This window comes from Sciurus vulgaris, assembly GCF_902686455.1.
Source record: "Sciurus vulgaris genome assembly, chromosome: 11".
Classification (NCBI taxonomy): Eukaryota; Metazoa; Chordata; class Mammalia; order Rodentia; family Sciuridae; genus Sciurus; species Sciurus vulgaris.
Window position 1 is genome coordinate 116,298,198 of NC_136472.1, and position 14,202 is coordinate 116,312,399.

The following is a 14,202-nucleotide window of genomic DNA, read 5'->3' on the forward strand; positions in this document are numbered from 1 at the left end:
GAGGGCACAGAATCTTGTTACCATGGCTTGTTGAGAAGGAGTGCTTTTGGAGAATCGAACTGACCATCCCTTCCTCTAAACCAGTGGTTTTAAGCAATTATAGAAATAGTCTTACCTTCAGCAGTGCCTTCTCTGTGCTCTGGCCAATAATGGATCCAAGTCCACAGCAGGGAGAAACAGAGGAGGCTGTAGTACATAAACCATAGCTGCTCCCACCAACCTGCAAAACAAAACAAATAAACAGATAAAACACAATTGTACCTCAGCAGCTCCAAGCACAAGACTTTTATCTCCTGCTGGTTCAGAGACCCTGGCACTTCTAGTTGAATTTAGGGTCAATTGCATTCCTCCTCCTCCTCTTTGGTTGCCTGTTTGCTCCTGCTACCAGCCACAGTCTTTAACAGTTGGGACTTGCAGCACTGTTGTCTTTGGGCTTGGGACTGGTAAATACGCCATTTTACCACTGAGGTGGAGTGGCTCAGTGCTTGGTCACCTTGGAGGGATCACAGAAAAGCCACTGTGCTGAGGACCTGAGCCATGAATAGGTATTCATGCGTGCAAGGACATATTGTATAACCGTGTAATTGTCCAGGTGTGGCAGAGTTCCTTGTTAGATGTACTCTTGATTTTACTCCCTCTGCGAGGGGTATGTGTTTGGTATGTTTGCTTAGGACAGGGGCAGTTTGGCTTATCAAGGGTAATTTTTGGCTGTGGCCACATTAGTTACGTTTCGGTGCCAAATTATGTGAATTTCACAATGAGGCGGGTTCATTCAGATTCTTATTTGGTGTTCCCGGAGGTAATTCTTTGGCTTTCAGCTCTCCCTTGGAGGTGGGCATGAAGCCAGGGGCGGGGAAGGTGGTCGTGCAGAGGGAAAGGGGGCTGCGCAGTCTGCAAAGGAAACTGGCCCGTTTAGGACGTCCTCGACGCGACCCAGTAGTGGAGGCAACTAACTCCGGAGTAAATGTGGGAGCCCCGCAAAAACTCTTAATTCCGGCAAGGAGAACGACGAGGTGTGCACGCCGAGTTCCCGACGCACGCTCGCCGGCGCTTGCTGCCTTGACTTCCCCATCCTTGCGGGGGAGGGGCCCGAGTCGCCGCCGAGGCCGCGGAACCGAGAAAGTGCGCGAAGGGGACGCGCTGCGAGCGCACACGTGACGGCGCGGCGCCGAGCCGAGCGGGACCCGGCGGCTGCGGCGGCGGCGGGCGCAGCGGGGCGGCCCGGAGCGGCGCGGGCGGCCTGGAGCCCCGGGAGCGGCGCGCGCGGCCCCGGCCCAGCCGCTGTCCCGGCCTCGCGCTGCACATTCTCTCCTGGCGGCGGCGCCACCTGCAGTAGCGTTCGCCCGAACATGGCGACACGGAGCAGCAGGAGGGAGTCGCGACTCCCCTTCCTATTCACCCTGGTCGCGTTGCTGCCGCCCGGGGCTCTCTGCGAGGTCTGGACGCAGAGACTGCACGGCGGCCGCGCGCCTTTGCCCCAGGACCGGGGTTTCCGCGTGGTGCAGGGCGACCCACGCGAGCTGCGGCTGTGGGCGCGCGGAGATGCCAGGGGGGCGAGCCCCGCGGACCAGAAGCCGCTCCGGACGCGACGGAGCGCTGCCCTGCAGCCCGAGCCCATCAAGGTGTATGGACAGGTGAGCAGTTTTGCAACCCGTCTCCTTCCAGCTCTTTCCTCTCCCTGCACTTCCTCACCCCCGCATCCATCCTTTGCAGTCGCCTCCCAGGTGCAAGCACCACTGGGGACTTCCCGGCTTGCATTTGTTTTTTTCCCCCTCACATGAGTACAACCGTCAGCACTTGAATCGCATTGATCTTTCCTTCTTCCTGTCGATTTTAGCAAACGTATTCCAGGTAACTCTCGGGGTGCAGTGCACATTTCCCCAGGGTGTGTGTAGACCGGTTTAGTTTCTGGCAGGTACAGGAGGGGTGCATCTTCATTTTCACATCTGGATAAAAAACGGGCTTTCTTTAGTGTATTCTCAGTTGGCAGTGGAGGCGAGCACCCTGCAGTTGCAGTGCACTTAAAACAACGGCGGGCGGAGGGGGTTTCCACACTTAACCATCCTGAACCCCAGGAAAGGTGGGCAAAATTGAAACCTCCGCCACTGTCCTTGTACAGTCCAAAGAGGAGGGTGTGTGTGTGTGCGTGTGTGTGCACGCGGGCAATGGTTGAATTTTTTGTATTTTTGTGGGGGCGTGAGGTTCAGTCCATCCCCCCCTCAAGATAATGACTTTATTTTGGTCAGGAATATTCCTCCTGGCACTTGGGAATTTCACAAGACTGCAAGAAATTTGGTGGACATTATTTTTCAGTAAATGATTTATTTCTATCCAGGCAATGGGTTTATTAGATCATAAGTAACATGAATTTCACTTTTATGGCCAGACTTACTAGGAATTGCAAACCGAGTTTGTAGGTTAGTATCAGCATTGGCAAGATTAATTTGCCCCTGTTATTGCCTCATGAGACTCCCAATCCTGCGGTTAAGATTGACATCAGCAAAACTAGAAGGTCAGTGGGGGAGAAAAGGTGGGACCGTGGAGGTGGTAAACATGTGCAGAGTCAAACTGTTCCCTTTTAAAGTACAAATTAAGAGATTAGCCTGAGTTCTGCCTTTCTTTACTGATTTTGCCAAAGCCAGTTCCTCCTTCAGGAAATATGTAGAGTTAAGTGTTCAACCCTCGGAGCCAGGAAGAACCTTGTAAACCATGTCACCCTAGTGTGTCCATTTCTTGGTGAAGAAACCCAAGCTCCAAAAAGATGAAGTGACTAGTCTAAGGTCATTCCAGGAAGGGTTGCTTTTGTCTGCAGTCTCACTGACCTTTGGGTGCTGGGTGTCACCCTGTCTTTATACAAGACTTCTTAAATAATTCCTTTCTAAAATAAAATATATGTGTCTTTAAGGGGGAGGGCAGTGGTGAGTGAGCAGAAGCATTTAACTTTCACCATCAGCTCCTGGGCAGGAGGAGTGTGTGTCAGAGGTCTGATGGAACCTATCTGCTCTGTTCCTCTTGGGGGGCCCAGATCCTTGTCCCCCTCCTCATCCCCATCTGAAACTTGTATATTGTATTTTTGGAAAGATGTCAGCAAGGTCCTTGCTCTCCACAGGGAGCGTGGGGTTGTGTGTGTGTGTGTGTGTGTGTGTGTGTGTGTGTGTGTATGTGTGTCTGGTGAGGGGGGTAGGGATAGACACTCCCTTTTACACCGAGTCTCCCCAACTGGCCCAGTTCTAGGGACTTGGAGTGGGAGGAGTGGCGGACATTTCTTTCCAGAGCTCTGGTCTCTTGAAGGCATAGTGTCAGTGGAGGGAGGCACTCCTGGTTTCAAAACTACGCAAGCAGGTGCCATTTCTTCTCTGGTTTTGGTTTGTGAAAACCTCCTGGGGATCTGGGGCAAGTTAGAGATGAACTCTGTTCTCATTGGGAGTAACTCCAGAACTCTTGACTTTTATGTTTCTGGGCCAGCCAGACTGAATTTGGTTCAGTCGAAGGATGCAGAGATAGCAGTGGAACTCAATGAGGAATTCGAACCGAACAGTGAGAACCCAAGGCAGTGGTTTTTCCTGCTCTGTGACTGCCTTCCTGTGCCCTTATTCTCTTGCCCTGAGGTTAATGAAAAATGGCATGGACTTTACTCTTTAGAGATCTGAGTCAGATCGAAGGAAGAACTTTCTGGTATGGGCTTTCTGCCACAAGTCATATCTGTGTAGACCTTTTAGACTGCAAGACAGGCATCAGTGACTGAAGGAGTTTAGGGTTTCTTCTGGAGCTCCGATTCACATCTATTTAGAATGGCCTTTCTTGCAAAGGGTGAACCTTTGCCTCTTTTTCCCGGGACAGACACAGTTATGAATAACATGCCTTTCACTCAAAAGTATTAGGATACAACTATAAATCATATGGTCATTCTCCTTCTGACCCTACGCCAAGTTGCACTTTATAATCCCCCTTTAACTTTTAAACCTAAGCAGCTGCAGTTTTTTCTGATGGTATTGCTTGGAATTTGGTTCTGTGAGGATACAATGAGTACAGTTTCATCCCTGCTCTCAGGAAACTTATAGTCTAAGAAGATAAAGCAGATGCAGATATGGGCAGGTCAGTGTCCTGGAAGTGAACAAGTCCACATGGACACACTAAACCAGCCCCACCTCCACTGTAATGCGTTTGTGGGCAGGGCTTGGAAGATGAAGTGGTAAGGGGTGGGTGGGCTCAGATGCTCTGCAGCTTCTTGCCTTCTGATCTTGGTGAGGCTAAGGGGACACCATGGGCTGCAGGCAGAAACTTCTCGAAGGAAGAAGCCTGAGACATAATGGGAATGCCATCCACCAGCTTCAGAAGAGAAAGGAAGACTTTTTCAGAGGAATACATGCCTGTCTTGGCATCAATGTTGGTTCTTTTCCCCTGCCCTGCTCTTCAGTGGAGTAAACTAAGCGTTGTTATTTTGTCCATATTCCTCCTTGGATTCTCTCCTGTGGGGAGACTGGTTTCTGATGCTATTACTTAGAGGCATGTTTGTAATAATCAAAACCAATGTGCTATCAAATATTAGAACTTCTCTGCCCAAGTTCAAAGTTTAGAAGGTATGTCTTTTGTTAAAAGGCCAAGTTCAAAAAGGGATTCCATACTTCTTGCCACACTGATTTTTTTCCCATCCCATGCATGCCTCTGTGCCATTATCCTTGCTTTGTCCTCTGCCTGAAAGGTCTCCCCAAAAGGTCTCCCCCCACCCCCGTTTTTGTTCTTGCCTGGAAAACACCTGTTCCATTCTAAAATATCCAAGGAAACACTCCAGGAACTCCCAGGCTCCAGTGGGAATAGTTCTTTGGAGCCTGGTTCCAGCACTTCCTGCCTTGTGTTGTCCTTGCCTAACTGTCCCATCCTCCCGTGTGCTCTCTGAGGGCATAGAGTTAGCTCTTCATGTTTCCCCAGTGGTGGGAATATCTGTGGACCAACTGCACACCTGGAAGAAGAGAGGCCTGGAGCCTGGGGTGCACATTCAAGTTATGTAAACGGTGTTTGTAAGGAGGGCCATTGTGGAGCCACAAATGGACAGCCGGTGGTGAGCATGCAAATGACCTGGCCCTGGGGGAGTGGCATGGCCCTGGGGCAGTGACATGGCCCTGATTTTCCTGTGCTGTCTGGGAGTTAGGATTCTATTTTACAGAATCCTTCCTTTTAGAACTGTCATTGGTTTGTGTTAATGGCATTGTTTTGGGGAAAAATCCCTTGCAATGAAGCACAAAGCCTAACAGGATTTACAGGTTTATTTTGCTTCCAATGAGCTTTCTCTTCATAATTTCTGTATTTTACAGGACAGGGCGTATTCAGTGTCCTGATTTGAGACTGAAAATAAAGTGTCTGTTACAGCACAAGGCCCTGGGACAAAGGACGTCCTTTGGGGTGGTATACTGCTTGGCTTTAGATCTCTTTTGAGTAGATTCTTGCATGATACACTGGCTCTGGAAAGAATTGGCTAGTTGATTCTGAAGTCAGGATGTTTGACCTGTGTGCTTCCAAATGAAGATGAGAAGGCAAAGCCTTTGCTGTTTTCGAGTTGGCTTCGACCTCGGAGAAGACAGTCTTGGCGTCTTGGGTTGGCTCAGTAAGGGATGTGACCTTGAAAAACTTCCTGGTGGCACTTGGCATCTCTTATTGAATTCTATGCAGTCTCTGGCCACTGTTTAGTTCATTAGGAGTTTGCTTGCCTTGGTGGGTGGAGGGTGAAGGAGACTTTGAAGGGTGAAAGGAATAGAAGAAAGGGGGCCAGGACAAGAGTGAGACTGAGAAAAGGGGATGAGATAAAAAACCATCCAATTGGTTTACTTAACCTTCAATAGGTAATGCATGTTTACAAAACAAATTTGAGCTGAGGAGTATGTAGTGACAAGTAAATTTCCTCCCATTTCCTGTCCTCATTCATCCCAGGCCCCTTCTCAGTTGGCAACCAATGTCATTGGGTTTTTGTATATCCTTCCAGAATTATTCTATGGCTGTATACCACATATACATGTAAAATTACAAACTTGACTTATCAGTGGCTTTCTGTTACCTGTAATCTGACCTCATGTGTAATGAGATTAACTTTAGTTATAAAATCTATTTTGGCATTATGACTGTGAATAGTCTGGGTGTTACTTGAGGAGTCATAGCATAAAATGGGTGGTTAGTTTTTCTCCAGGACAGGTGAAGGGAAGCTTCTGTCTCATTTCCCTGTGGGTGGGGAGAGCAGCATTCTGACGCCCTCTCATAACTTGGAGAAATGTTGGCATGCAGCTCCATAGAGATGTAGGGCCCAGGTTTGTGAGAACATCAGAATGTAGAGATCACAGATGTTGCTTTTAACTTGTGTTCTTTTCTAGAATGTTTTCACTATATTCTGTAATATGAAGTTAATAGCATGCTTAATAAATTGCTTTGAAACCTGGGATCCAAGAGGCAGATCCTAACAGCAGTGAACATTGCAAAGCAAAGGATGGATGTCGTGGGAACATTTCACGGTCAGTTTTTCGTCTGTTAGAGGTCTCAGCCATCTTTGTAGTGTCATTGTTTAATCCCAGGGCAGAGATAGATGGAGCCAGCCCTGTCCTGTCCACTGTAACGGAGGGACACAGGCACATTCTGCTCCCCAGAGCAATTTATTTGCTTTTGCTATGTACTTATTTAGTCTTTTTCTTTTTTAAAGCATCAGTTTATAATCTTAATTAAATTTTGCCTTGGTGGATATTAAATGAGTTTGCATCCGTCGAGCTGCCAATATGGGAAATGGTGGCATAGTGTGTTTAGGGAAAGCCACTTTAGAATTTAAAATATTCAATAATAATTCAGATGTAGATAAAACATAGAAATGTATCAAAACTTGGATATCGTGATGACCTTTCCTTCATTTATTTAGATTTAAATAAATGTGAAGGAAAGTCAGGGAGAACTTACTATCTTTTGGACTGAATATTGAGGATTAGCATCCCCCCCACCACACCCCCCAGGGATCTGGGTGACAGGGGGCAGGTATTCTCTTTGTTAATGAGAAGGGACCCTTCCTGTGCATTATTCTCTAGGTATGCCAGAATCCTCTGGCGGATGGCATATTCCAGTCCAGCCACGTACATGCAAAAATCAATTTCCCTCAGTTTAAAATGAGCCGCAGTTAATTTCGACCTAATTTATTGGCTTATCGACCTGTGAACCTTGGGCCTTCGAAGAAATGGCCTGGCCGGCCTGCTACCATCAAAGTGGCTGATGATGCTAAAATCCAGAAAAGGCAGGGTGGGCTGCTGGTCATGATTAGGAATTGGGTTTCATCCTGTGTTATGATGAGATGCTTAGTTTTTAAATTGAAACACGAGGAATGCTTTGTGCAAATAGGAGTGGGTTCCATGAAAATAGGACTTCAGAGCAATCACAACCAGAATGGTGAGTTAAAAAACAATTACAAAATTATGTTATCTATTGGATAATTGTATATATACAAGTGTATGTATGTAATTATGTATATAATTACATAATTATATACATCTGAAATCTGTATATCTTTGGGTGCTAGGGATTGAATAGTGAATTAACAAACAATTACAAAATCTTGTTAGTGGGTAATTGTATATATATGTATATGTATATAATTGTGTAATTATATACATATGAAATCTATCATATTAACATAAAAATCATATACATATAAAATCTATATCTGTACCTATATCTTTGTGTGCTAGGGATTGGACCCTTCACCTGTGCATGCTAAGCACTTGCTGTACCACTGAGCTGTACCTCCAGCTCTGGGTGATTGCTAATTATAATGGTGACAGCCCATGTTACTGATACTAGCTAGGAGCCAGCTGATCCTACTTCTCTGGCCTTATGACAGATCCTGAGCACCATTTGATAGATGTTTCTGCAGTGATGATGTTCAGTAGCTTTGTGTTCAGTATGTCTACTGGACAGCCATATGTGGCCATTGAGCACTGAAATGTGGCTAGTGTGACTGAAGAATTTTCTTTAATTTTAATGCATTTAAAGTTGTGCAATAGGCACATGTGGCTCTCAGCTGTGGTATAGCCAGCGTGGCCCTGATGGGTTGCAGGGGGCTTCCTTTCCCCTGCTGTAGGCAACCTTTGCTTCACCCACGAGAGGTCAGAGCCCAGGCCTGCGTTTCTGAGCATCACAAATAGGGGGAGTAGAAGCAAGAGCTGAAGACTTCATGGAAACCCAAGGATTTGAAGGTTGCTGTAGGCTCCGTTGAGTGTTAGGAGATGGTGTTAGGAGATGTAGGGATGCGTCAGGGGACCTTGGAGGACAGGTGGGCACGGTCGTTATCTCTGCACAGTTGTTTCCTTGAATCAGTCATTTAGGCCTCAAGGACTGACTTTTCACGAGGGCCAACCGAACCTCTGTGCCTTCGCTTGTGATTTGGCCTTGTGCAGGCAGCCCACTTGTGTTGGGGCTGTGCTGAGGTGCTGTGCGGATCCCGTGCATTCTGTGTAGCAATGGAAGATGTAAACAGTGCCTTAACAGCAGGGCCATCTCCCCGTCCCTGCCCTCCACTTCCTGCACTCTTGTTGACTTACCTCAGTGTAGCTGGGTCTGTCTTTCATCCCTTCAACCCTTCAGGCTGGCACAAAGACAAACAATAGAGGCGTGTGGTCTTCATCATTGCATGTAACCCCCCTCTTCCCTGGCTGGCCCTTTAACTTAGCATGCCATTGCTGTTGCTGCTGCTGCAGGCTCTTGGCTTGGAAAATCGGGACCCTTCATGATGATTTATCTCCAGTCCCCTGAATTAGATTAAAAACACAGCTACGAATTCTCAGAAAGGCAGGCTGATGTGATTATATCCCAAATCTGAGTGGCAGACAAGGGCAATAAAAAGATGTACGTATATCAAATGCGTTTTGTGTCGAGTAGGGGCCAAGGTACCGTTTATTACCCCACCCATTTTTTTTTTCTAAAAAAAAAAAAAAATTGAAGAAGGTAATTGAAAGGGCTTCAATTATTTAGAAAGGAAGACTGGGCTGCTGAGTGAAGATGTTTTCCCCAATAACTGGATTGAAGAGAGGCCTGGGGGAAGATGGCCAGGATATTTAGGTGGAATAAATGTGGGGATTTTACTATGTTGGGGAGACTAAGATAGGTCCATCCTGCTATCATGGGCTGGTGAACTGAGGAGGAGTATCCTGATCTTTAACTCTTAGGAACCTTTATATTCAGAAGCACATGGGCTGATCTGATAGGTCCTGGGGTAAAGGGTTAATAGCCACCTGAGGAGAGAGGCTAGTTCAGGGACAGTCACCAGGGAGACTCAAGTGGGTGCCTCTGAGTTGTCAAGCTGGGCCAGGGACCCAGACAGCCTCTATTGGCCCAGAGGATGCTTGTGAGATGGCACCCTGTGGGCCTGCCCTGGGACCTGGGAAGAAAGGCCAGAGCTGATCAGTCGTGCTGCTCGAGGGGCTCAGCAGAGGAACCACTGAAGGCAGGGACAACAGAGTTGGGTAAAGGTCCTGGGAGGCTGGGAGTTTTCACAAGCACTTGAATGTTTTAAACCTGTGTTCAGCCAGTGCAGTGCAGTGGTGCACTCCTGTAATCCCAAAGACTCAGGAGACTGAGGCAGGAGAATTGCAAGTTTGAGACCAGTCTCAGCAACTTCGTGAGACCCTAAGCAACTTAGCGAAGACTCTGTCTCAAAATAAAAAAATAAAAAGGACTGGGGATGTGGTTCAGTGGTTAGGCGTCCCTTGGTTCAATCCCTGGTACAAAAAACTCCCCCAAAACAAAAACAAAAAAAAAAAAAAAAAAAAAAAAAAAAAAATCTGTGCTCAATTAATTGCGTAACATGAGACTCTGTACCTATGACTTACCTCACCTGTGTGTATTTCCCTGCAATTCTCTTGAGTCGTTAAAAACAGTCTTGCAGTTCACTGTGCACGGGGGTTTGCTGCGTTTGGCAAGGTGTGCTGGGGAGCAGGGGTGGTGTGACAGGATGTTGACTGCAGAATCAGGCCCGAGTAGCTGGAGGAGAAGCATTATGAGTGGAGGTGGGAAGCTGCGGAGAGGTGAAAGAGCTCTCAGAACAAAGCTGGGGAGTGCATCAAGCTGAGGAGGGCTCTGTGAGTGCCTGCTGTCACCAGGCCTTCCCTGTTACTGAGAAACTGGCCATGTTTTGGGGGTTGACATGCTAGTCCTTCTCCACGAGTCCTGTTTGTAGCTTCTCTCCCAGTGTGGGGAAGAGCCCTCGGTTAGGTCTGCTGTCTTTGGCTCTGTGATATAATATTTCACTGCTTTCTCTTTGGTGAGGGAAATCTGGAAAAGAGTCATCCAGGTGCTGGGGTCTCAGGACTTGGAGATAGGACTGCTCCCAGCTTTCTGAGCCCTGCTGTGGAGTGGAGTGGAGAGGGAGATTTCCCAAAAGTGTCACTTGGCCAGGAGGTCTGAGCTTGACTCAAGCCTGTGGTGCTCTGTCATTTTACAGATTGTCACTGCTTGCTCTTAGTTCTCTGTGTTCTGACCCTGCTGCTGTGAATGTTGATTTTTTTTTTTTTTTCAATGTGGAGCCATTTTATGAAGAACAGCTTACTTCAGTAGAGAGCCATTTGGGCTTGAAAAGAAATGATATTTATGGACTTTGAAGTTTATGAAAATACATTCACGGCTTACATCTCATTTGCTTCTTACAACAGTCCTGCAAACTTGGGAAGAATTATTATTCATCTCATTTTATAGATGAGTATTTTGTAGTTCAGAAAGTGAAGTGACTTGCCCCAAGTTAGACAGCTGGTAAATTCTGACCATCAAGAATCAGCCGAGCCTCTGACTTGTTTCAGATTTACTGTGATCCATTTGCCTGTCGCATGTAGTCTAGGGGAATTCTTGCTGTCAGGCAGGATCCACGGCTTTTTCACTGTGACCCCCTTTAAAACACCGAGGATGTGTGTAACCCACCTCTCCTGGGCTCTCCTTCCTACACTGGTCTTGCAGTTGTTGAAATACAGCAAGTTCCAGGCTCTTCCCAGCTCTGGGTCTTGCTTTTCTCTAGGTCTGGCTCTCGTTCCTGCCCCACCTCTCCATTCCTACTTGCTCTCTCTACATCCTATGCCATCACCCAGAGGTCCTGACCCCTGGGCATTGTCATTGTCCCGTGCATGCAGTCAGATCCCCTGCTTAACAAACAACTGGAGTTTAATCATTATTCATTGAATTTCTTGTTTAATGCTTGTTTCTTCTACTAATTTAAGGGCCATGAGACAGGATCTAGAAGTCAGCTGTTTTCCAGCACCTAGCATAGCATCTGGTTTATAGTAAGTGCTCAATAAATATTTATTGAATGAATGAAATAAGAAACTATTTATGGTGAAGCTGCAGAGCCAAACAGGAGAGTCAGGGAAAGTGGGTGGTCTGGAACCCTCCTAAGGGCTCATAGAAATGGCTTTCGGCTCCCAGGGAAGCCTTGGCTTATCTGCTTGTCTGTTTGCCCTGCACTGATGGGGTTGGGGGGTTGTGTTTTAAGCCAGTCTGGTATACCACCTCCAAATCTTTCTCTTGAGCTGAACCTTGTCAGTAGCAGTTGGTTTGGATGACCTCTAAGACGCTCTCTAGCGCTGGTGTTTCCTTCCTATTTTTACCCATTGGTAAGTGGAGGGGTGAGCATGTTCGTGACAATTTTTTGCAGGCTCCTTCTATTAGGGATCCCTCCTGGAACAACACATGTCCTCATGTCATCGCTGACTGACAAAGTGGTTCACCTGGAGGGAGAGGCACATGGCAGATAGGGTCTACCTGCCAAGGATCAGTCAGGAGTGACTAAGTCTCTCTGAACTGATCTGCAAGTCAGTAAGAATATGGTACAGAGGAAGGAAAAGGCGCCTGCGTGCGTGTGTGTGTGTGTGTGTGTGTGTGTGTGTGTGTGTGTATTTTTGTTTCTGTTTTTTCATCTAGTGGAATGTTAACTTTTACTCCAAGGTCACTCTTCCTTTGTTTCCTCATTTGTAAAGTGGACAGTGTGAATTTGTCAGGTAAGTGGCTATTGAGTTCTGCTGGTAAAGAAAGTATCTTGAGCCACACCAAAGTCGAGTGAGTGTGCTCATATTCCACTCACAGGGCTGTCTTTAGGGAGCGCCCAGAAACTAGATTCCAGCTCTCCTGAGGTGGAGAGTCGGGGGGACCATAATGAGCTTTCTAAACATAGTGAGAACAGGGTCTTGAAAGGGGACACTGGGAGGCGGTTTGCATATAGCATTTGGGTCCCCTGGTTTGAGAAAACCTTGTTGTTCTTGGACCTCGGGAGTCTGTCTTCGGTTTCCACAGGCCCTGTCATATCCTGCAGTTCAGGGGACTGAGCGGCTGCCTCTGTCCTCAGACTTGAAGGACAGGATATTTGTTTTATACTTCATTGTAGAATTTTAAAAATACTTCTTTGTATTACGCTGCCAGTGAAGCAGAGAAATGAACCAGACTGCCTTGTTTGTAAGGCTTCATACTGTGTTCTAGAGAGAAGCTGCGTAGGAGTGAGGACAGGCTGTGGGTGTCTAGGACATCCTGAGCTATGGGTTTGACCAATGTGAAGGAGGTAATGGCAGAAGTGGTGAATAGAGAGAACATACGTGACCCATTCCATGAAGGACCTCCCATCTTCCTCAGTAGCTTAGACCACCACACAGACTTGTGGTTTTATTGGCAGCTTCCTGTGGTCGGTTCAGACTTGGCAACCCTAATTTCCCCCAGAAGTGCTCTGTGCACTCTCGCAGATAAGAAATGATTAAAGAGCCTATGGGGTGCCTGTCACCCTGTAGACCTCGGTGCATACTTCATTGGTAGGTGAATGCATGACTAATCAGTACCTTCATACAACAAGCAATTTATTTCTTCCCTGCTATTTATAACCACCCAGAGCGGGAGGATTGGGTGGCAGCAGGTTCTTCCTCCTACTCTGAATAATATGAGGCACATCATTTCACCTCTTTGGATCACCAGGGCATGCTGGGGACCGAGAGACAGCCCTGAGGGTGGAGGTGATGTTTGATGAAGACACTGAGACATGTCAGGGTGTGGGTGCTGATGATTGCCCTGAGCTGGCAGTGGACGCTAGCCCTGAGTCTGCAGCCATGGCTCTAGCCGGGGACAGGGAGGCTTGTATGGCTGCTCTGGCTCTGCCGATGACGCTGACAGCGCTTTGAAGGATTGCTTTGGCCAGGGACCCAGTCCCCAGCCTGCTTTCTCTATGACTCATTCTAGCTGCATATTTTGGTAGCATGAGGGCTGGAGATGAGATGCAATGAAAGAAGTACGCACTGGGAGCGGGGCTCCTAGGTATTGAATCCACGCTGGAGGAGTACAGTGTTCTATAGGTCAGGGAGGGTTTTTTTTTTTTTTTTTTTTTTTTTTTAACTTAGCTTAAATTTGCATAATATTAAAAATTTTGAAGAGAACAATTCCATGTACTTAGTGCATTCACATGTTGTGCGACCACTCGCTCTGTCTAGTTCCAAAATGTTTTCATCAGGTTGCAAGAAAACGCCTTACAGTTTGTCCTTCATCTCTTCTCCCAACTCCTGATTTCTGTCTCTGTGGATTTACCTGCCCTGGATATTTCATATAAATGGAATCTTTGCAATATGTGACCTTTTGTGTGTGTATTTCACTTGGCATATTGGTTTCAAGGTTCATAAAGTCTTAACCATGTCAAATCCCCAAAGACAACCCCTCCCCACCAAAAGAGTGCCTCTCTAGCCCCTCTCATTTAGTCCCAGGTCCTGCCTGAAGGCAGCGTACTGGGCTAGATTGGTTGTTCCCTGAATAGGCTACATTGGAGACACTGGGGTCTGTTAAAAATACCAATTCCTGGGCTCTTTTTAGGGGGCTTCTCAATCAGTAATCGGTCTGGGTTGGGGCCCTCTTGGTGTTTCAGATCCTGGGCCAGGTCCCCTCTGTGGGTTATCTTAACCACCTGCTTGTGAGCCTGGCAGAGACCTGCCCTCCTCCCCGATGCCGTTTGTGGTTCCTGCTGCAGGTTCTGTTCAGAGATTCCCCTGGCATGCCATTTTTGTTTGCCTTCTGAGGGGAGGCACTTGGTTCCCTCCCTGCTGGCTTTACAGCTCCAATTAACTGTGTCTCATTTATCAGGCTCCAGCTATGCCTTGTGAGCCGGAGACAGAGAGGGAAGGTTGTTCACGCCCTGGGGTTGTCGTTATGACTGACTGCACGTCAAGGTTATGTTCC

The 14,202-nt window shown here is 47.3% G+C and overlaps 1 protein-coding gene across 1 annotated transcript in view; it reads left to right on the forward strand.

Annotated features, from left to right (window-relative positions):
* Positions 1-1,177: 1,177 nt before the first annotated feature.
* Positions 1,178-14,202, forward strand: part of SORL1 (sortilin related receptor 1) — a 154,892-nt gene continuing 141,867 nt past the window's right edge. The window contains exon 1 of the mRNA XM_079105505.1: positions 1,178-1,634. Within this exon, the coding sequence (XP_078961631.1) occupies positions 1,350-1,634 (285 nt within the window). The 5' untranslated portion in view covers positions 1,178-1,349. The remainder of the gene's footprint in view (positions 1,635-14,202) is intronic.